The sequence below is a fragment of the Pongo pygmaeus genome, chromosome 1, assembly GCF_028885625.2.
Source record: "Pongo pygmaeus isolate AG05252 chromosome 1, NHGRI_mPonPyg2-v2.0_pri, whole genome shotgun sequence".
Taxonomy (NCBI): domain Eukaryota; kingdom Metazoa; phylum Chordata; class Mammalia; order Primates; family Hominidae; genus Pongo; species Pongo pygmaeus.
Window position 1 is genome coordinate 218,940,470 of NC_072373.2, and position 21,541 is coordinate 218,962,010.

The following is a 21,541-nucleotide window of genomic DNA, read 5'->3' on the forward strand; positions in this document are numbered from 1 at the left end:
AGGACAATACAAGTTCTAAGTAAACAACTTTTATCCAAGCAGAGAAAGCAATCTTTTGATAAGTATAAAAACAAATCAGTGAATTAACATCTGATGACCACAGAAGGGTAAGTTCTCAAAGGCATTAATTTCGTCACCAATAAATAAAGGTGTGCTCTAGGGCTTACCTGATCTCTGTGTGCCAAGACCAACAGATTGGACTGTTTGGTTTTAGCTGATCAGATCCAGAATACAAATATAAGCTTTCATTCTCAGAACCCTGGACCAACCCATTATAGAAGAAGATGGCAGAATATTAAAGAAGATAATATCCACAAACTATTTACATCAACCCCTTGAGGTATCTTGGGCTAAAATATTTAACTAGGAAGGATCTACAGCTTGGAAACAGAAAATCAGATATATTTGACCAAATTAAACAATACTTTAACAACATCCATCCACTGAAGCATCTCTGTAAATGAGCACTCATCCAATTTCAAACTGGAACACTTTAAAAAAATAAATTCCTGCCCGGGCGCGGCTGGTCACACCTGTAATCTCAACACTTTGGGAGGCCGAGACAGGCAGATCACCTGAGGTCACAAGTTCGAGACCAGCCTGGCCAACATGGTGAAACCCTGTCTCTACTAAAAATACAAAAATTAGACGGGCGTGGTGGCGGGCGCCTGTAATCCCAGCTACTTGGGAGGCTGAGCCAGGAGAATCACTTGAACCCGGGAGGTAGAGGTTGCAGTGAGCTGAGACTGCACCATTGCACTGCAGCCTGGGCAACAAGAGCAAAACTCCATCTCAAAAAACCAAAAAAATAAAAATAAAAGTAAGTAAATTCCTGTTTTGTCAAATATGACATTAAATGGAAAAGGGTGAAAACATGCCAACCTACTACAAGGCATTCTATTAAAACGCTTTGATTTCTTAAATATTAACTGAGGATTATTCTAAAAGAAAAGGATTTTGTTGTTGCTGTTTTAAGCAAAGGACTCCGTGAGCTGGGTTTTCAATCATTAAACAAAATGGAACAAAAGACTGATGCTCCTCACCTTGACCTCTATGCAAAGATTCAAAGAAATCATGTCGTGTGAAATGAGCTTCCTCCTGACTGTTGGCACTGCCAGACCCGGAAGGTGGGCAAAACGTCCGGCTTCCTTCAGACCCAACAGCTTCTCTACCTGCCAGCTGGGTGCAATTCAAAGAATACAGTTTAATGTCCTTGATTTCCACCTGCAGACGGTCACTTCTGGATTCATCATCTCCCGCCACAAAATTCTGGATGAATATCTGTCCCAAGTGTCCCACCAACAACTCAGGACTCCCCGGCTTCCGAGGGATAGAAACAACTGGTGATTCAATGTTTATGTTCAAGATTAGCTTTACAGTGTCCAAATGAGACGAAGCTAGGTCAAACCCATATATTTCATTTTCCTCTAAGATAAAGGGTTCCCGAGTCTTCCTTGGAGTTTCAAAGAGCGATACCATCTCGCTATACTCAGCAGTCTTGGTAGCTAGTACTGTGGTGACTTTGGTGGCTGCGCTTTTCAGCATACTTCGAAAATTTTCTTCCAGTTCATCCATGGATAACGTCAACTCCTTCAAAAACTTAGCAGAGTGGTTATAATGTAAAGAAGCCATCTTCAGGTTGAGAAAACACTCCTGTTTAGATCTCTCAACAAACGTGAAACTCAAAGCTTCAGTGAGGGCTGCATCTTCCATTCTGACAAACACAGATTCAAAGTAGCCAATATCACTGATGATATTTTCATAGCCTACAGAATTCCCAATGCTGACAACATACTGGTTTTTAACATTATCTTGTGTCAAATCCATAAGCTGTAAACAGCCGAGAGAACCATTCATGTCAAACGTGCTACCCATTGAGACATTGACTTTGGTGCCACCTATACTTGCAGTTGCAATTTTTCTGCCATATTTCTCTCCATTTGCCATGCCCACTGTCCGAAGAAGCAGTAAGTTAAGCCTATGGATTTCCACTGCAACCTCAGTGTTTTGTTCATATGTAGACTGGTAAGTTCCTTGTTCTCTGAAGCTTCTTTCAAAATCAGTCATTAAAGGTTGAGGACTTAAATCATCTTTTTCCTTGGGAAAGGATTTTTGAAGAAAACCAATTAGCTCCACAATCGTCTCTGGATTGAGGATAATATCTAAATTATTCACCTGTAGGGAAATCACCTGAAGAGTACTGTCTAAATTCATTGATGGGCACTCTGAACTCACAAACTGATATTCCAACTTAATAAGGGACTCTTGCTCTTTGGTAAGAATTTTGTCCAGTGAAACACCAGTAGCTGATCGGTCGTTCAGTGTAGCTCCATCAGTTAAGTGGGCCACATTCGGTCCAGAGACAGGAGACTGGGCCCTGCTATCCCGAAGGCTTCCCGTTGGAATATCAAAGCTCAAGTTCTTATGTGAAGCCATCAAAAGGTCAAAATCAGCACCATATGTCTGCATGGTATCCACCAGGAGCAAACCATGAACAGTTAAGGAGACTTCAGCATCATAAGGCCTCTTCACAAAGTGAGCATTGGTACCAAACACCTTGAGCACAGAAATGTACCGGCCATTGCTCTCAACACCAAGCTGCATACAGTTCACTTTAAATTCCGCCAGGAGGAGCTGCGACTCCACCAGAACCTCGCGGGTATGCTGCTCCAACATCACAATGCTCTGGGTTAAATTCATTACGGAGTCTTGCAAACTTCCCCGCTGCTCCTCCTGGGGAAAAATCTTTTCTTTAATCTGAGTGTCAGAAGTTTTCATTTCTGGGGTGGTGAGGAGAGCAAAGCAATTCTTTAGTGCAGATATTTTATCTTCATTAATGTGGATTTTTAAGTCTGGTAAGTTGCCTGAGAGCACAGCTCCTGGATATTTGGGATCTGAAGTATAAATCAATCGACGCTCCAACTGTAGGTGAACGTTGAACTTCTCTACCACATGTGTTGGTCCCACGTCAATATCCTGGACATGCTTCCAATTGTCTTTCACTCGTCCAACCATGATCTGGAGGTCCATAAATGACAGCGAGTACCTCTCATACATTTTTGTGCTCATTAAATGTGCCTGAAGCTGTTCTTCACTGAATTCAACTCCAGAAAAGGGAGGTGTTTTCTCTCCATTGCTGCTGCTTGACTCGGGAGGTGGGGTGTTAGGAGGTGTGGCCAGGGGGGTCTTATATTCATCATCACTAAACTGGGTCTCTTCAGATGCTGACCCATCCCTACTTTTCCTCCTGGAGTTATCTGCAGATAAAAAAGAGAAGATTCAAATATATGTCTGCTATTTCCCTCCTCTTTCCCTTAATGTAATAATTATGAAAGGTAGAGAATCAACCAACCCCAGTTTGTTTAAGAAAACTGAGGAAAACTCTAAGCATAATATCTTTGTTCACCATTTTCTAAGTGTGAATTTACCTATTAATTTGGAAATCAAAAACAAATATAAAAAAGTATGGACATGAAAAAAGCTGGAGGCCCCCTGACATGAGCGCCACCTGCTGACCCAATGCTGCCTCCCCACTTCTCCCCTGCCTTGCCATGGGCGTGAGCTGCTTTCACCAACCCTTTCTTACGTCCCTCTCTAGAGTCTTTTATTTCTTTTCCTTTTTCTGGGTGTTCATTTGTTTCCCCCACTGGAATGGTCTTTTATTTCAGGTGAAGTCTCACTCTGTCACCCCGGCTGGAGTGCAATGGCTTGATCTCGGTTCACTGCAACCTCTGCTTCCCAGGTTTAAGCGATTCTACTGTCTCGGCCTCCCAAGTAGCTGGGATTACAGGTGTGCACCACCATGCCCGGCTAATTTTTTGTATTTTTTTAATTTTTATTTATTTATTTATTTATTTTTGAGACAGAGTCTCACTCTGTCACCCAGGCTGGAGTGCAGTGGCGTGATCTTGGCTCACTACAACCTCCACCTCCCAGGTTCAAGAGATTCTCCTGCCTCAGCCTCCCAGGCAGCTGGGATTACATGTGCCCGCCACCATTCCTGGCTAATTTCTGTACTTTTAGTAGACACAGGGTTTCACCATGTTGGCCAGACTGGTCTCAAACTCCTGACCTCAAGTGATCCACCCACCTTAGCCTCTCTAAGTGCTGGGATTACAGGCGTGAGCCACCGCACCTGGCCAATTTTTTGTATTTTTAGTAGAGACAGGGTTTCATCATGTTGGCCAGGCTGGTCTCGAACTCCTGACCTCATGTAATCCACCCGCCTCAGCCTCCCAAAGTGCTGGGGATTACAGGTATGAGCCACCACGGCCCAACATCCACTGGAATGTTCTGAGAAGAGAGGTCTCATCTTTCTTGGTCAACACAGTCTTCCTAGGGCCGAGGTAGTGCTTGGTGAGCGGTAACTGATCAATATGCAATTGTATGGCCCCAGAGTCCACACTCAGCCCCTCTGTCTCCAGCTGAGCAGTGCCAAGACAACTATAAAAATACACCACTGGGGCTGAGCATAGTGGCTCACACCTGCAATCCCAGCACTCTGGGAGACTAAGACAGGCAGATTGCTTGAGGTTAGAGTTCGAGACCTGCCTGGCCAACATGATGAAACCCCATCTCTACTAAAAATACAAAAATTGGCCGGGTGCGGTGGCCCACATCTGTAATCCCAGCACTTTGGGTCGCCAAGATGGGTAGATCACTTGAGGTCAGGAGTTCAAAACCAGCCTGGCCAACATGGCGAAACCCTGTCTCTACCAAAAATACAAAAAATTGGCCAGGTGCAGTGGCTCACACCTATAATCCCAGCACTTTGGGAGGCCAAGGCGGGTGGATCACCTGAGGTCAGGAGTTGAGACCAGACTGGCCAATGTGGAGAAACCCCATCCCTACTAAAGATACAAAAATTAGCGAGGCATAGTGGTGGGCGCCTGTAATTCCAGCTACTCAGGAGGCTGAGGCAGGAGAATTGCTTGAACCTGGGAGGCAGAGGTTGCAGTGACCTGAGATGGCACCACTACACTCCAGCCTGGGTGACAGAGTGAGACTCCGTCTCAAAAAAACAAACAAAAACAATTTGGTACTTCCTCAAAATATTAAAACATGGAGTTACCACATGACTCAGCAACTCCACTTCTAGGTATATAAAGAATTAAAAATATATGTCTACATTGCAGAAATGGGGGTGTATAAAAAAGAAAAAAAAAATTTAAAAGAAAAAGAAAATATATGTTTATACAAAAACCTGTACATGAATGCTCACAGCAGCAATATGCCTAACAGCGAAAGAGTGGAAGCAACTCAAATGGCCATGAACAAATGAAAGGATAAACCAAACGCGGAACAGCCACACAATGGACAATTATTCGGCCATACGAAGGAAGTAAGTATCGGTATATCTTACAACACAGAAGAATCTTGAAAACGTCATGCTGAATGAAACAGCCAGACATAAAAGGCCACACGTGGCATTATTCCATCATATGAAATGTTCAGAACAGACAAATCCAGAGACAGAAAGATTAGTGGTTGCCAGGGGATGGGGAGCGGGAAGGTGAATTGGTGTTTAATGGGTACACACAGAGTTTCAGTCGGGGAAGATGCGAAAGTCCTCCCGATATTAAATAGCAGTGAGAACTGCACAATTCTATCCACATACCAAAAACAACTGAACTATACATTTAAAACTTAGAATTATCTCAATAAAGCTATTATTTTAAAAGTAACAAGTGAGCCCTCGGGTCTTAAAATGTTATGTAAACATTTTATTAAGCTTTACTTAGATAATCATAGATAGGTTGATTTACCAAGATATGTTTTCATTATTTCATTATTTAAAAAGTTACAGGTGAACCCTGAAGTTTAAAAATGTTATATAAACATTTTATTAAGCTTTACTTAGATAATCATAGATAGAGAATCCATCTACCAAGACAGGTTTTCATTACTTTCCACTCACACTATACCTTGGGTGTTCGTCAAAAGCATTCTTCCTAGATCCACAACAACTAACACAGGATTCTTGAATTTGAAATCATCAGGAAATATCACCTGAGGGGCAGAAATATCCAGTCGCACGGTCCATCGTTTACTCTCCTCCTGTACAAATAAAACAGTCATTAACCATAACTGCCAAAACCCAACAGCTTTATCCATGGTGCTCAAGCATTTCTGGAAGCTGCAGCTAGGATTATGGAGTGACTCAGTGATCTACTGTATTTCAGCAAAAAGTCTAAGACAGAAGTAGATGTAAAGGCTTGAGGATCTGAGAAATTACCACAGGCAAATATCTGAACAGGGGAGAAAAAAATAGCAAATAACTAAATGGGGGAGAGTCTGTACTTAAGAAAGATTTCGTTTCTAATTTACAGGGTTTAATACTTTAAAGGATTATAGATATTATAGAATTCAAATAAACATAGAATTCTAAACATTTTTACTTATTCAGGGGCATTGGTAACCATGAACTTCCATGCCAAAATATTTTAGTGAGAAACATAAGCTTTGACATTTGAAATATAAATAACACACCAATTCATGATTTGTTCATTGTTCTTCCCTCCAACCAAAATTAGCCTCAACTTTATGTATGTGGCAAAAGCTAATTTACATTACCAAAAAGAAACCTCTTTTGTTTACAAGCATACTAATTGTCATACTTTATGTAGAAACATACACACACACAGACACACACACACACACACCCCCCCCCAAAACAAAAAACAGGACTAATTCTCCATCCCATACTACACACCGCATTTTACTTGGATCATTTCTGCTTCTCTGACACCTATAACTTACTCTACACTGTCCAAAAGAAGCCACACTTCTTCTCACTGTGCCACCTGCTGCTGTATTGTAGCAGTGCACCTCCATATCACCTGAGAAACTGTGCTTTACTGGACTATTTTGATTTCCTGAGACAAGGTCTCACTCTGTTGCCCAGGCTAGAGTGCAGATCATAGCTCACTGCACCCTCCAATTCCTGGCCTCAAGCAATCCTCCTGCCTCAGCCTCCTGAATAGCACATACAGGTATGTGCTACCAGGCCCAGCTAATTTTTTTTATTTTTTGTAGAAACGAGGTCTCACTATGTTGCCCAGGCTGGTCTTGAACTCCTGAGCTCAAATGATCCTCCCACCTCCGCCTTCCCAAGTGCCGGGATTACAGGCATAGGCCACCTTGCCCAGCCTACCTACTGGACTGTGAAGATGTCTCTTGGCCCTCCCTATCTATGGCATCCTCATGATAGCTGGTCATTTGGCATCACAAAGTGCCTATCATCACACCCTAGAATAGAAGCTGGGGCATCATTCCAGTTGTCTCTTCTGGTAACAGTAAGTAAAAAAAAGAAACTCTCACGTGAAACATGCACAAAGTATCAGGTCTGGAAAATGGAACAATCATGAGTCTTTTTTTTTTTTTTTTCTTTTTGAGACGGAGTGTCACTCTGTTGCCCAGGCTGGAGTGCAGCGGTGCAATCTCGACTCACTGCAACCCCCGCCTCCCAGGTTCAAGTGATTCTCCTGCCTCTGCCTCCCTACGAGTAGCTGGGATTACAGGGACCCACCACCATGCCCAGCTAATGCTTGTATTTTTAGTAGAGATGGGGTTTCACCATGTTGGCCAGGCTGGTCTCGAACTCCTGACCTCAGGTGATCTGCCGACCTCAGCCTCCCAAAGTGCTGGGATTACAGGTGTGAGCCACAGCACCCAGCACAAAGATGAGTCTTGAAAGTAACCTCATCCTGGTCCAAGGAGACACAGAATCTAATCACAGTCATTCATTTTGTTAGCTAAACCCTGACTATAAAAGACACAAGATTTTATTCTATGCTAGCTGATAAGGATTTAATATTTTCAATTTACTCAGTCAGCATAATTGATATAAGTAAGCCTATCTACAGTAGGTAGTGACTTGATGGAAAGAATCTTCCCCAATCCCAAAGAGTGTTTATGGATGCCCACTTACAATGAAATCACCCACTAGCAAACGATCAAGAGTTTGCCGGATTTCTGCCTTGGTCTGCATCTTCAGCTTGTTATATTGTCTTCGGGCAGCTTCAGCCACTCTCAGCTCAAGTTCAGACTGATAACCAAAACCTGCAAGGTTGGAAATACACAGCAGAGTCAGAATTTTCACACAGCTGGGTGAACAAAAGTGCTACATCAATTCTCACCAAGAATTTCCATCAAAGCTTAAAAAAAAAAAAAATCAGGCTGGGCATGGTGGCTCACACTCGTAATCCCAGCACTTTGGGAGGCCAAGATAGGAGGATCGCCTGAGCCCAGGAGACTGAGGGTGCAGTGAGCTGTGATCGCGCCACTGCACTCTAGCCTGGGGTGACAGAGCAAGACCCTATCTCAAGAAAAAAAAAAAAAAATCAGTAACAACAGTTTCTTACTCCAGTATGACCTGGCATAATACAGGGTAACAGGAATGAGACAAAAAAGGGTAAGTGGACAGCCATGGGGGAGAGGAGGCAAGTAAGAGAAGTGTACCTAAGTTACTAGAATTTCTTAAGCCATTTTCTGAAAGATTCCCAACTACTATATTTCAAAATTCTTAAAAAGCACTGAAAGAGAAACTGGAATTTCAAAGGAAATGCCTTCTATATTCTTTTTTTTTTTTTCCTTCTTCTTTTTTAAGACAAAGGCCCTCTCTGTCTCCTAGGCTGGAGTGCAGTGGCATGATCTTAGCTCACTGCAGCCTCCGCCTCCCAGGTTCAAGCGATTCTCCTGCCTCAGCCTCCCGAGTAGCTGGGATTACAGGTGCCCACCACCACACCCACCTAATTTTTGTATTTTTAGTAGCGATAGGGTTTCACCATGTTGGCTAGGCTGGTCTTGAACTCCTGACCTCTAGCGATCCGCCTGCCTCAGCCTCCCAAAGTGCTGAGATTACAGGTGTGAATCACCACACCCAGCCTTTCTATATTCTTTCTTTTTAAGACAGGGTCTTGCTGTGTTGCCCAGGCTGGAGTGCAGTGGTGTAATCATAGCTCACTGCAGCCTCGAACTCCCAGCCTCAAGCAATCCTTCTGCCTCAGCCTCCTGAGTAGCTGGGGCTACAGGCACACACCACCATGCCTGATTAATTTTATTTTATTTTTATTTTTAGTAGAGATGAGGTCTCACTATGTTGCCCAGGCTAGTCTCAAACTCCTGGGCTCAAGCAATCCCCCAGCCTCGACTCTCAAAGTTCTAGGATTACAGGTATGAGCCATTGTGCCTGGCCACCTTCTATATTCTATCAGTGACAGAGCAATGAAGTCACAGCATTTATAGCTACTGTTTATATGAAGAGACTAAAAAACTAGTCCAAAAACTAAAATAGCTTCATTGTAATAAAGGGTGAAGGGACATTTAGGAAAATACTATTGTTTTATAAATCTCCCTGTCCATAAAAGTACTTTTTCTGCACCTACTGTTTCAAATCTTCTTGGGGAACAAAGGGAGGCATAAATAAATCAGTGATGACATTTACAACTTTGCAGTATTTAATGCTGCACAAAGGAGGTCAAAGAGACTACTGATCCTGTCATCTAGAAGGAAATCCTTGAACATTCCTCCTCAGTTCACTGGTCTAAAATATCCTGGGTAGCCAAGGAAACCACTGTCCTAGTGAAATGAAAAGCATGGAGATCATTGCTTTTCAGTTCCAAGATGCAGATTTCCAGTTACAATTCTGGCTGAAAATACAGCCGTGGTTAAATCAATATCACGAAACTACTTTACGCCTGTAGTACTTTCATCTATTTTTATAAGAATGTTTTGTAATTGAGAAACCTAAAAAAGATGATGAACTCCCCCACCCCATACTATTTTATTGCCTTTCAATTACTCTTGGTAATATTTTAAGATAGGTACCGATTCAAAGGTAGTGGCTTTCAAAAAGTACAACTGCTATTCTTTGGTGCCATTATTCAGAATGACAATATGAAATAAAAATGGGAAAAAAAACAGAAATGAAAAGTATGAAAAAATACATGCTAAATGGAGGCAAACAAAGAGAAAATATTTAAGGATACAGATTTCTCTTGGAAGACTGTCCACAAACATCTACCCTGATTTAGTAACAGGACAGGGCAACCCTATTGACTTACTCTGCAGGCCTTTTTTGTCACTATCAGAGCATCTGAATAACCCTTGTCCAGAACACCAGAAACAACAATAAAGATGTTTTTCAAAAGGAACATAAGATCAAACAAACAAAAAAGTTAACCTGAGGTATGAACCTTTCCCTTGTAGAAAAAGTCTGCTACTTTTTTAATGGCCTGCGGATTGTATATGATGTTCAAGGGCCTTGTGCTGACATTGAGCCGCCTCTCAAAGTGGCTGTGCGCCGGATTTCTCTCATACAGCATCTCAAAAACTGGGTCATCTGGGTCTGCAGCTAAAGGAAAGAATACGAATAAGAACATGGAACAACGCAAAAATAATAACCTTATTAACAGACCTGTGAGGAATTCCGGAAAAACAGACATTTTCTAAATTATTTTTCAATTAGTTCACATTTATGCCTATCTTTAAAAGAGAAAGCCTAATCAGGATTGACTGTTTAATTTTCCACAGGAATTATGTAGACTGGCCTGTTGTATTAGCTCCCATATCATGGAAACCGAGGACCTGAAGGCCCTGCAAGGTTGCCCAGTTAGCCCCAAGTTCGCAGCTCCACTGAGAGAGGACCAGGCTGTCTCCAAGTCAAACCCCGGTGCACACAGCAAACCACTGTGCACAAAACAAAAAACATTCCCTCTTTTACTACTGATCAAAGACTACTGATCTGGTTTTTGCTGGAAAGCCCCTCAAAAAGAATTTTTAAATTATTAAAAAAAAAAAAAAAAAAAAAAAAAAAGGTCAGGCATGGTGGCTCACACTTGTAATCCCAACACTTTGGGAGGCGAAGGAGGGTGGGTGGCTTGAGCTCAGGAGTTCAAGACCAGCCTGGACAACATGGCAAAACCCCATCTCTACTAAATATACTAAAATTGTCCGGACATGGTGGCACACACCAGTAATCCTGGCTAGGGCATGAGAATCACTCGAACCCGGGAGGCAGAGGTTACAGTGAGCCAAGATCACACCACTGCACTCCAGCCTGGGCGACACAGTAAGGCCCTGTCTCAAAGAAAAATTAATTTTAAAAATTTAAAAATTTTAAAAAAACAACATAGGACAAATTACCTGGGTAATGATCACTTCTGTCTGCAGATGCAGTTTGTAGACCAAAAGATTGTGAGACTCTGCCAACTTCTTTTTGCTATTAAACAAACACAAAAATGTGTAAATGTCAGGGTGAGAGGGGACAATTCACTAAACAAACCCATCTTACCCTTTAGCAACACACTCCCTTAGCACAATCAAATCAAAACTCACTTTACCTCAGATTGAGTACTTGCAGAATTGTTTCGTTTTCTGTCCTTTTTCCAATCTAGTAAGACCACATCTTTTCCTTTGTACTGACAATATGCTACTTTGCACTCAGCACATTTAATGAACAGTTGCTAAATGAAAATTAAACATGTCTAACTTTTCAAACTTTAAGTCTGCCTTCCCACCCTCTCCACAACCTTCCCCCAACCAAAACAAAACTATGGACAGAACAAGGGGTTAACTATTCAACCATTTGGACAGTTTGTTGCCAACTTAAGATCAAAGATCTTATCGTTAATAATGTATCTTTTAAAAATTACGTATATATAGAAAATTTGAGATGTTTGTTTGGGACCCTGGCAAGACGAGATTTCATGTCAGTGACTAAGGGTCAGAAGGCATGAAAATGACTGTCAGATACAGAGGAAACCCAAATATTGACCTTACAATGCAGAAAATAGTGGTCTTATAGCATTTTCTTCCAAATCGGAGCAAAATATACTATGGCGGCTACAATACAGGAGTGCAAGAAGGCATAGCCATAAATTTCACCAACAATTTTCTCTTTAACAAATTCAAGAAACTTCTCTAATCCCAGCCCATCAATCTCAAGATGATCAAATGTCAGAATGAATCAGGTATCATTTGCCTAAAACAGACTACAATTTACCAACACCTTAGATACATTAACTATCCAACTGTTGTACATACCGGATTAGGGAAGACTAGAAGAGGAAACATAGTTCCTTCTGTAGCCAGGTCTCGAAGAAACAGTCCACCCAACCGGACTGAAAGCAAGGAGGAATTTCTTCGAGGAAGAGACTCTGCTAGAAGTTTTACATCTATAAAAGATAAATAAAATAGTTGATATAATGCTTATGAGAGCCCAATGTGTTTTTAAAAGTATTAGATATTCTATTTTACAGAGGATTATTAGAGATGATGAACTATTTTTTCCTTGAAATTAAACAAACAAACAAAAAAACCCTATCTCCCTACAGGCACATATTGGAGATATTGCGAGTTTGGTTCCAGACCACTGCAATAAAGTGAGGATCACGATAAATGTTTTGCTTTCCCAGTGCATAGAAAAGCGATGTTGACACTATACAGTAGTCTACTGAGTGTGCAATAGCATTATGCCTGAAACTACAATATAGATACCTTAATTTTAAAATATTTTATTGCTAGAAAGTGCTAACAATCCTGTGAATCTTCAGCGAGTTGTAATCTTTTTGCTGGTGGAAGGTCGTGCCTACATGATGATGCCTGCTGACTGATCAGGGTGTGGTTGCTGAAGTGTTGGGGTGACTGTGGTGATTTCTTAAAATAAGACAACAATGAAGTTTGCTACATCAACTGACTCTTCCTTTCACAGAAGATTTCTCTGTAGCAGGTGATGCTGTTTGATAAAGCATGTAGTTAACCACAGTAGAATTCATTTCAAAACCACAGTCAATCCTCTCAAACCCTGCCATTAGCAACTAAGTTTATTTAGTATCCTAAAAACTTTATTGTCATTTCCTTTTTTTATTTTGTTTTCTTTTTTGAGACAAGGTCTCGCTTTGTCACCCAGGCTGGAGTGCAGTGGTGCAATCATAGCTCACTGTAACTTCAAAGTCCTGGGCTCAAGGGATCCACCTACCTCAGTCTCCCACGTAGCTAGGACTACAGGTGCATGTCACCATGACCAACTAATTTTTTTTTTAATTTTTAGTAGAGATAGGGTCTTGCTATGTTGCCCAGGCTGGTTGTGAACCCCTGGCCTGAAATGATCCTCCTGCCTTGGCCTCCCAAAGTGCTGGGATTACAGGCGTGAGCCACCACGCCCAGCCTTGGGTTGTCATTTCAACAGTGTTCACAATATCTTCACGAGGAGTAGATTCCATCTCAAGAAACCACCTTCTTTGCTCATCTGTAAGAAATAACTCTTCATCCATTCAAGTTTGATCATAAGATTCCAGTAATTCAGTCACATCTTCAGGTTCCACTTCTAATTCTAGTTCTCTTGCTATTTACCCCACATTTGCAGTTACTTCCTCCACTTAAGTCTTGAACCCCTCGAAGTCATCCAAGAGGGTTGATTTCTTCCAAACTCCTGTTAATTCTGATATTTTGACCTCCTTCCATGAATTACAAATGTTCTTCATGGCCTCTAGGATGGTGAATCTTTTCCCAAAGCTTTTCTATATACTTTACCCAGGTCCATCAGAGGAATCACTATTTATGGCAGCTACAGCCTATGAAATGTATTTCTTAAATAATAAAAGTTGAGGCTGGGAGTGGTGACTCACACCTGTAATCCCAGCACTTTGGGGGCTGAAGCAGGAGGATCGTTTGAGGCCAGGAGTTTGAGACCACCCTAGCCAAAAAAGTGAGAGCTCATCTCTGAATAAATTAAGTAATTAAATTAAAGAAACAAACAAACTTGGAAGTTGAAATTACTCCTGGATCCATGGGCTGCAGAATGGATGTTGTGTTAGCAGGCATGAAAACAACACTAATTTCTTTATACTTCTCCCAGCAGAGCTCTTGAGTGACTGGATACGTTATCCACGAGCAGTAATATTTTGAAAGGAATTTTTCTGAGCAGTAGGTCTCAATAGTGGCCTTAAAATCTTCAGTAAACCATGCTGTAAACAGATGTGCTGTCATCATCCAAGCTTTGTTGCTCCATTGATAGAACACAAGCAGAGGAAATTGAGCATAATTCTTAAGGGCCCTGGGATTTTCAGAAAGGTAAACTGGCAACTTAAAGTCACCAGCTGCACCGGCCCCTAACAAGAGTCAGCCTGTCCTTTGAAGCTTTGAAGTGAGGCATTGACTTCTCCTCTCTAGCTATGAAAAGTCCTAGATGGCATCTTCTTCCAATAGAAGGCTTTTTCATCTACAATGAAAATCTATCATTTAGCATAGCAAGGATCTTAGCTGGATCTTCTGGATAACTTGCTGCAGCTTCCCCATCAGCACTGGCTGCTTCACCTTGCACTTTTATGTTATGGAGATGGCTTCTTTCCTTCAAACTCATGAACCAACCTCTGCTAGCTTCAAACTTTTCTTCTGCAGTTTTCTCACCTCTTTCAGCCTTCCCGGAACAGAAATGAGTTAAGGCCTTGCTGTGCATTAGACTTTGGCTTAAGGAAAGGCTGTGGCTGCTTTGATCTTCTATCCAGATCATTCAAACTTTCTCCATTGCAACAGTAAGGCTGTTTTGCTTTCTGATCATTCATGTGTTCGCTGAAGTAGCATTTTCATTAATAATTTCCTTCCAGAACTTTTCCTTTGCATTCACAATTTGGCTAACCGTTTGGCACAAGTGGCCTAGCTTTTGGCCTATCTCAGCTTTCGACATGTCTTCCTCACTAAGCTTAATCACGTTTAGCTTTTGATTTAAAGTGAGAGACATGTGACTCTTCCTTTCACCTGAACATTTAGAAGCCACTGTAGGGTTATTAATTAGCCCAATTTCAACATTGTGTCTCAGGTAATAGGGAGGCCCCGGGAGAGGAAAAGAGACAAGGAAATGGCCAGTTGGTGGAACAGTTGGAACATACACAATATTGACTAAGTTACCATCTTCTGTGGGCATGATTCATGGCACTCCAAAACAAATACAATAATAACATTACAAATCGGTGATTACAGATCACCATAACAGACAAAATAATAATAGAAAAGTTTGAAATATTGGGCAAATTACCAAAATGTAACACAGAGACACAAAGTGAGCACATGCTGTAGGAGAAATGGCACCTGTAGACTTTCTCATTTTTAAACCCTCAATTTGTAAAAAATGCGGTGTCTATGAAGTGCAGTAAGGCAAAGTGCAATAAAATGAAGTGTGCCTGTATCTATCCAGCTACCTAAACATACAAACACCATTAGAAGTTTCCTAGCAGAAGGAATTTTAAATAGTGCCTTTTCAATTCAGTTCAAGTAATCTGCTAGTTAATACTAAGTTTATGACAGCTCAATTTTCTACATTATGAAGTCAAACAAACTGGCTTTTTAAAAAAAAAATCATTTGTCCTTCTTCAGCTACTCAGGAATCTCAAATAAGTTGCTGTTTTATGGACTGAAATAAAAATATTTGTGAGATGTCCAAACCAACATCTGAATACTTATTTATACACCTTTAATTCAAAGTCACAAAAAGAATGCAAATACTGTCAAGTCAATCCTCATTATTCACAGATTCCATATTTGCACATTTGTTTACTCACTAAAATTTGTAATTCCAAAATTAATCCTCAAGGCACTCTGTCATTCAGACACTCACAGAGCAGAAAAAAATTCAAGCCGCCTGATATGCACATTCCCACCTGAGTTCAAACAAGGCAATGCTCTGCCTCCTCGTTTCCGCTCTCACACTGTGAACAAGCATCCCTCCCATGGTCTTCTATTTGGCGCCATGTTTTTCATGTTTCTGTGCTTTTTGTTTGTGGTTTCACTGTTTAAAACAAGCCCCTAGTGCTAAAACGCTGCCTAGTGGTCCTAAGTGCAAGAAGACTGTGATGTGCATTACAAAAAAAAATGAGTATTAGAGAAACTTCATTCAGGCATGAGGCATAGCGCTATAGGCCATGAGTTCAATGTTAATAAATCAGTAACACAATGCTCCTCGACTTAGGATGGAGTTATGATAAACCCACCATAAGTTGAAAATATCATAAGGTCAGCTGGGCGCAATGGCTCAGGCCTGTAATCCCGGCACTTTGGCAACTAGAGGAGGACGGATTGCTTGAGGTCAGGAGTTCAAAACTAGCCTGGCCAACGTGGCAATACCTTGTCTCCACTAAAAATACAAAAATTAGCTGGGCATGGTGGCGCGCGCCTGTAGTCACAGCTACTCAGGAGGCTGAGGCAGGAAAATCGCTTGAACCCAAGAGGCAGAGGTTGCAGTGAGCCAAGATCATGCCACTGCACTCCAGCCTAGGCGACAGAGCAAGACTCTGTCTCAAAAAAAAAAAAAAGGAAGAAAATATAGTAAGTCAAAAATGCATTTCATATACCTAACATACTGGACATCACAGCTTGGCCTAGCCCACCTTAAAAGTGCTCAGAATACTTACATTAGCCTAAAGGTAGGCAAAATCATCTGGCACACAGTCCACTGTAGACTATTAGCTGCTTACCTCATGATCGCATGGCTGACTGGGGCTGTGGCTCACTGTTGCTGCCCAGCATCTTCAGAGAATATCATACTACCTATCTCTAGCCCAGGAAAAGATCAAAATTCAAAATCCGAAGTATGACTTCTACTGAATGTGTAGAACTTTTGTGCCACTTGTAAAGTTGAAAAATCCAAAGTCAAACTATCCTAAGTCAAGGACTGTCTGTGTATCTATATTAAATGTCTTTAAATACAGACACACATTTTAAAAATTAAGGTTAGGTACTGATCAGTTGATGAATGTTATGACCAGAGGTTCACATGAACCTAACCCAGTATTTCCCCTAAGAGCAATGGTTCCACATTAGCTAATACAGTTTTCGCACTGACTTTCTAGACTATCACCACAGCAAATAATGAGAATCGCCTGGACGTTGGCCCACAGAGAGACAACAGTGGCAGGTAGTTTCTTGGGGGCAGTGTACCTGAAAACTCGAGCTGCATGAAAGCACTTTCATTCATTTGAGGAGTTCCTTGCTCCTTGTGTAACAGAGTCACTGTACCTCGCTGCAACTGCAAATTCAGTTTGGCAAAGACATGATCTCGCTTTGTATACGTGTTCATACACGAGGCATCTGCAGTGGGGTCAAAAAACTCCTCGGTGCCTAAATGGTAAGGGAGAAAAGACTGTAAGAAAAAACGTGGAAGAATAAAAAAGCACCAGCAAGCAGACTGATCACAGTTATGATGATGTTATTTAACTATTTTTCCCTTTGTTAAGGAAGAACTCCAAAGTCATGGGTGACTATGTTATAATATTTCTTAATGTAAAACAACCCTAACTGTTTTTTAAGCGATCTTATCAACTTATTATCAAACCAGGGAGGATAAGATTCATGATAAGGGATGGTATAAAGCAGTGCTGCCCAGCATGGTGAAATGGTCCACATCTGCGATGTCCAGTCCAGTGGCCACTAACCACATGTGGCTACTGAGCACTAGGAGCACACGTGGCTAATGTGCTAGTGCAATTAAGAAATTAAATTTTTACTTGTATTCAATTTGAATTAAATTTTAGTAGCCATTTGTGCCTATGGCTAGATATTGGCCACTGCAGGTTTAAGAGAGGCTCTAGACTGGCATTCAAACTTCAGAGTTTAAAATTGTTGAACTTGTTCAAATTTAGTTCTTTTACACCCTCTGCCTCTCAGCTCTTTCTGAAACTGCATTAATATGCACATTTAGTCACGGAGTTACAAATGGAGTATCTCCCAACATATTTCTTCTCTCAGCCTCTATGAACATAAACTGTTTTTCAAATATCTACTTTTGTTAAATTTGAAAAATACCACAAGCTGTTGCACAAATAACAGACGAATTTGTTTGAACCAAGTGAAGGCCAGCTCCCACCGTACCCAGGATCTCTTCAGGAATCCACTGCTCCTGTTGCTCTGCTGACAGTCCCTCAACCACATTTCCTTCTGGGGTCTGCTGCCCGTACCAGCCACCCCATCCAGGAAACCAGGACTGGAGATACTGCAGCATCCCGCTGCCTCCACCAGGTTCTGGGGCTCCCGGACAGGCTCCTGGAGAATCAAACTGAGGCTCCCGCAGACTCTGTGTCAATCACAAAGGAGCAGAGATGAGTACTCAAAGATAAAAGCAAGCTGTGATATGCTGCTGTTTCCCCACAGGAGCATAAGCACAACAAAACTGTAGCACTCAGGGTGTGCTGGGTCTGAACAGATCCTCTTGTAGAGAATTTCTTACCTCTGCTAGTTCTTCTTGTTTGTGAAATCGATCATGAACCAGTTCACGCAAAATCTTCAATTCCTCAAAGCTCTGTTCCTCTTCAATCCGACACATTTCCTCCTGTTTGGGTGAAAACAAAAGCAAATAAACAAAAACAAACGTCGTAGATCCAGAGATACTGGACACCCTCACAAGCCACTAAAAGTACAGCACAGGAACCTCTCTGGTCCCCTGCATTTCCACTGAAGGCCAAGAAACAAGATAAATAGTTCCATGATTGCTGTTTCTGGCTTAAGTAGCTTTTCCATATAATCCAGTAGATGTTATTTGGTCTTAAAAACATCACTAACAATTCTCCAGAAAATGAGCTCTATGAAAGAAGGGAGGAAAAAAAATCACTAACAAGTTTCATGATACCTGAGATGAATGGTGAATGGAGAGGGAGCGAAGAACAGCAGTACTCAATTTTAAGAGTCACTAAAGTGTGGCCGGGTGCGGTGGCTCACGCCTGTAATCCCAGCACTTTGGGAGGCTGAGATGGGCGGATCACGAGGTCAGGAGATTGAGACCATCCTGGCTAACACGGTGAAACCCCGTCTCTACTAAAAATACAAAAAATTAGCCAGGCGTGGTGGCAGGCGCCTGTAGTCGCAGCTACTCAGGAGGCTGAGGCAGGAGAATGACGTGAACCCAGGAGGCGGAGCCTGCAGTGAGCCGAGATGGCGCCACTGCACTCCAGCCTGGGCAACAGAGCAAGACTCCATCTCAAAAAAAAAAAAAAAAAAGAGTCACTAAAGCGTATGGACTGTTGCAGCACCCACGCTTTGCACAGCACTGACCCCATTTACAAAGGGCTTCCACATGCATTAGCTCAGATGAGCAGTAAGCAGCCTAGTTATCGCTCTTCCTGAAACCCAGGACCAAGTTTCCACAGGAAGTGTGCAGGCCCCAGCTCTTTTACACTTCATGTAGGCAATTAGCAAGAACGTGGTCATTTTCACTTGTTTCACACTAGTTAGGAAAGAACCATGATACCCAGCTACATTTTTTAAAAGCGGAATTAGCTGTCCTGAACTGCTTCTTACACCGTAACATTAAGAAAAAAGATTTTACGTCTTTACTTGCTCATCTCAGTTGTAAATGAGATTTCCTCTCCCTCCATGTCTTTGTGCGTGCCTTTAAGAAAATCATCCAAGGGCTGGGCGCAGTGGCTCAGGTCTGTAATCCTAGCACTTTGGGAGGCCAAAGCGGGCAAATTACTTGAGCCCAGGAGTTCCAGAACAGCCTGGGTAACATAGCAAAACCCTGTCTCTATAAATGATACAAAAATTAGCCGGGCATGGTGACGCGCAGCTACTCAGGAGGCTGAGGTGGGAGGATCCCTTGAACCGAGGTTGCAGTTAGCCAAGATTGCACCACTGCACTCCAGCATGGATGACAGGAGATCTTGTCTCAAAAAAAAAAAAAAAAAAAGAGTAGGCTGGGGGTGGTGAAGGCTGAGGCAGGTGGATCACTTGAGCTCAGGAGTTCAAGACCAGCCTGGGCAGAAGGATGAAACCCATCTCCACAAAAACTAAAAAATTAGACAGTTGTGATGCGGGCCTGTAGTCCCAGCTATTTGGAAGGCTGAGTTGGGAGAACGGCTTGAGCCCGGGGGGACGGAGGTTGCAGTGACCATGATCACGCCACTGTATTCCAGCCTAGGCAATAGAGCCAGACCTTGTCACACAAAAAAAAAGAAGAAAAGAAAAGAAAATCATCCAAAATGTCTGGTTTATTTTATCCTTCTCATAAGGTTCCTGTATCAGACATTGATGATAAAAGCATTAGCAAAGTGAGTGGGCCACAGCCTCAGGGTGCCGGCAGGAGAGGCACTAACCACTAGGGATTCAGCATTGCCCTCAGTGACCACACAGCAGGTGCTCAAGGAAAAAGTATTCCTTTGTGCTTGGAAGAGTCTACTAAACAAGTGCTTAGTTAAGGGGCAGTACCTGAGCCAAAATCTCAGACACAGTCTAAGCTGCTACTGCAAAAATTGATGCTCACAAAACTGAAACAAAACAAGAAGGAAAGCAATCCCCAATACCTTCCCCCAAAAGAGAGCAGTCAGACAGCTAGAGAAGGGGTGGGGTCCTGTGCCAGGGCTCCAGGAGGGGGCATTCCAAGGGCCTTTAGCCCTACTATTAACTAAAACATGAGCTTGCCTTCACCACATACTTCACCCTTTTCTGCCTAGCCTCTACCACCTAAATATCCAAGGTCAATCAAGTCCACTGGGATTAAGAAAACGTAGGCCAAAGTTCACAGAGATTACAGACTTTGAAGTAAGAGAATTAGGACTGGGATTGGGCTTTGAAGAGAGGCGGGTGACTGTATGAAACAGTCTCTCGAGCTGGGGGACAGGGGTGTGGGCACAAAGGCATAGCAGGACCACGGTGTCTTTTCTTCCTCCTACCCCACAGCCGGGCTCTCTTAGGGCAGCAGAGGGTGGAGGATGCTCCTGGCTTACTTCTCACTCTGCTAAGACCAACTCTATCCTATAAAATTTAGCCCCTTTGGCACTGGACTTTATTACTTCACAGATCCCATTTTCTTTAGTCTTTGAGAGAACATTCTTATCTTCTGAATAAGACAAGAAACACAAGACCACAGTCCACTTACCTTGTCATCTGTGGACAGCAGGCCTCCTTTTAACTTGTTGAAATATTTGTCAGTGTAAGATACAGCATCACGAGCACGGTGCAACATAAAGTCCCAGGTGCAACGTTTCCTCTGCTCTCTGATCTCATACAAGTTAGCATTCAAAGCAAAATACCACCATTCCCGGCAGCTGAAATAGTCCATAACAATGTAATCACTTCTTACAACAAAAGCAACGAAAAGGCTACCAATCCAGGACAATCCACATGACCCCACTCCTCTCCTGAGACATCTTTTCTCTTGTCAGCCACCAGTTTATATATTAAGCTCATCTTAATATTAAACCCACTAGATGGAGAAGGCAAATCTGCCAAAGAACATCAAATAATAGATCCCCAATTTATATATCAATAACACAGTTCTCAATTGGTTTGAATTATAATATCCATCCCCTCTACTGACAGAATATCGAAGGCTGACTGTAAGGTAAATACTGTCTTAAGATAATGACCAAGGATTTGACTACTAAAGATTTTTAACTGAATACTTCTAACTAAAGATATGGAAATACATAGGATCTTTAAAAAGTTTTATTATATCAGACTGGTCAAGTTTATCACTGCAACATGAAAACATGATTTAGTTTTGCTATGGAGGCTGCAAAGAGTACTACATAAATGTTGACCAAACAACCTGGGAGAA

General features: G+C 42.0%; 1 protein-coding gene across 6 annotated transcripts in view; it reads right to left on the reverse strand.

The window, feature by feature from the left end:
* Window positions 1-21,541, reverse strand: part of VPS13D (vacuolar protein sorting 13 homolog D) — a 282,547-nt gene that overhangs the window by 232,749 nt on the left and 28,257 nt on the right. For 5 of the 6 annotated variants that reach the window (XM_054438655.2, XM_054438652.2, XM_054438651.2 and 2 more), the window contains exons 10-19: window positions 20,861-21,029; window positions 18,218-18,319; window positions 17,863-18,064; window positions 16,933-17,112; window positions 12,046-12,176; window positions 11,146-11,221; window positions 10,184-10,354; window positions 7,931-8,061; window positions 5,925-6,057; window positions 1,044-3,257 (exon numbers count right to left, since the gene is read on the reverse strand). In XM_054438655.2, coding sequence (XP_054294630.1) covers window positions 1,044-3,257; window positions 5,925-6,057; window positions 7,931-8,061; window positions 10,184-10,354; window positions 11,146-11,221; window positions 12,046-12,176; window positions 16,933-17,112; window positions 17,863-18,064; window positions 18,218-18,319; window positions 20,861-21,029 — 3,509 coding nt within the window. Of the gene's footprint in view, window positions 1-1,043; window positions 3,258-5,924; window positions 6,058-7,930; window positions 8,062-10,183; window positions 10,355-11,145; window positions 11,222-12,045; window positions 12,177-16,932; window positions 17,113-17,862; window positions 18,065-18,217; window positions 18,320-20,860; window positions 21,030-21,541 lie in introns of those variants that run through there. The other variant, XM_054438657.2, reaches the window with a different exon arrangement.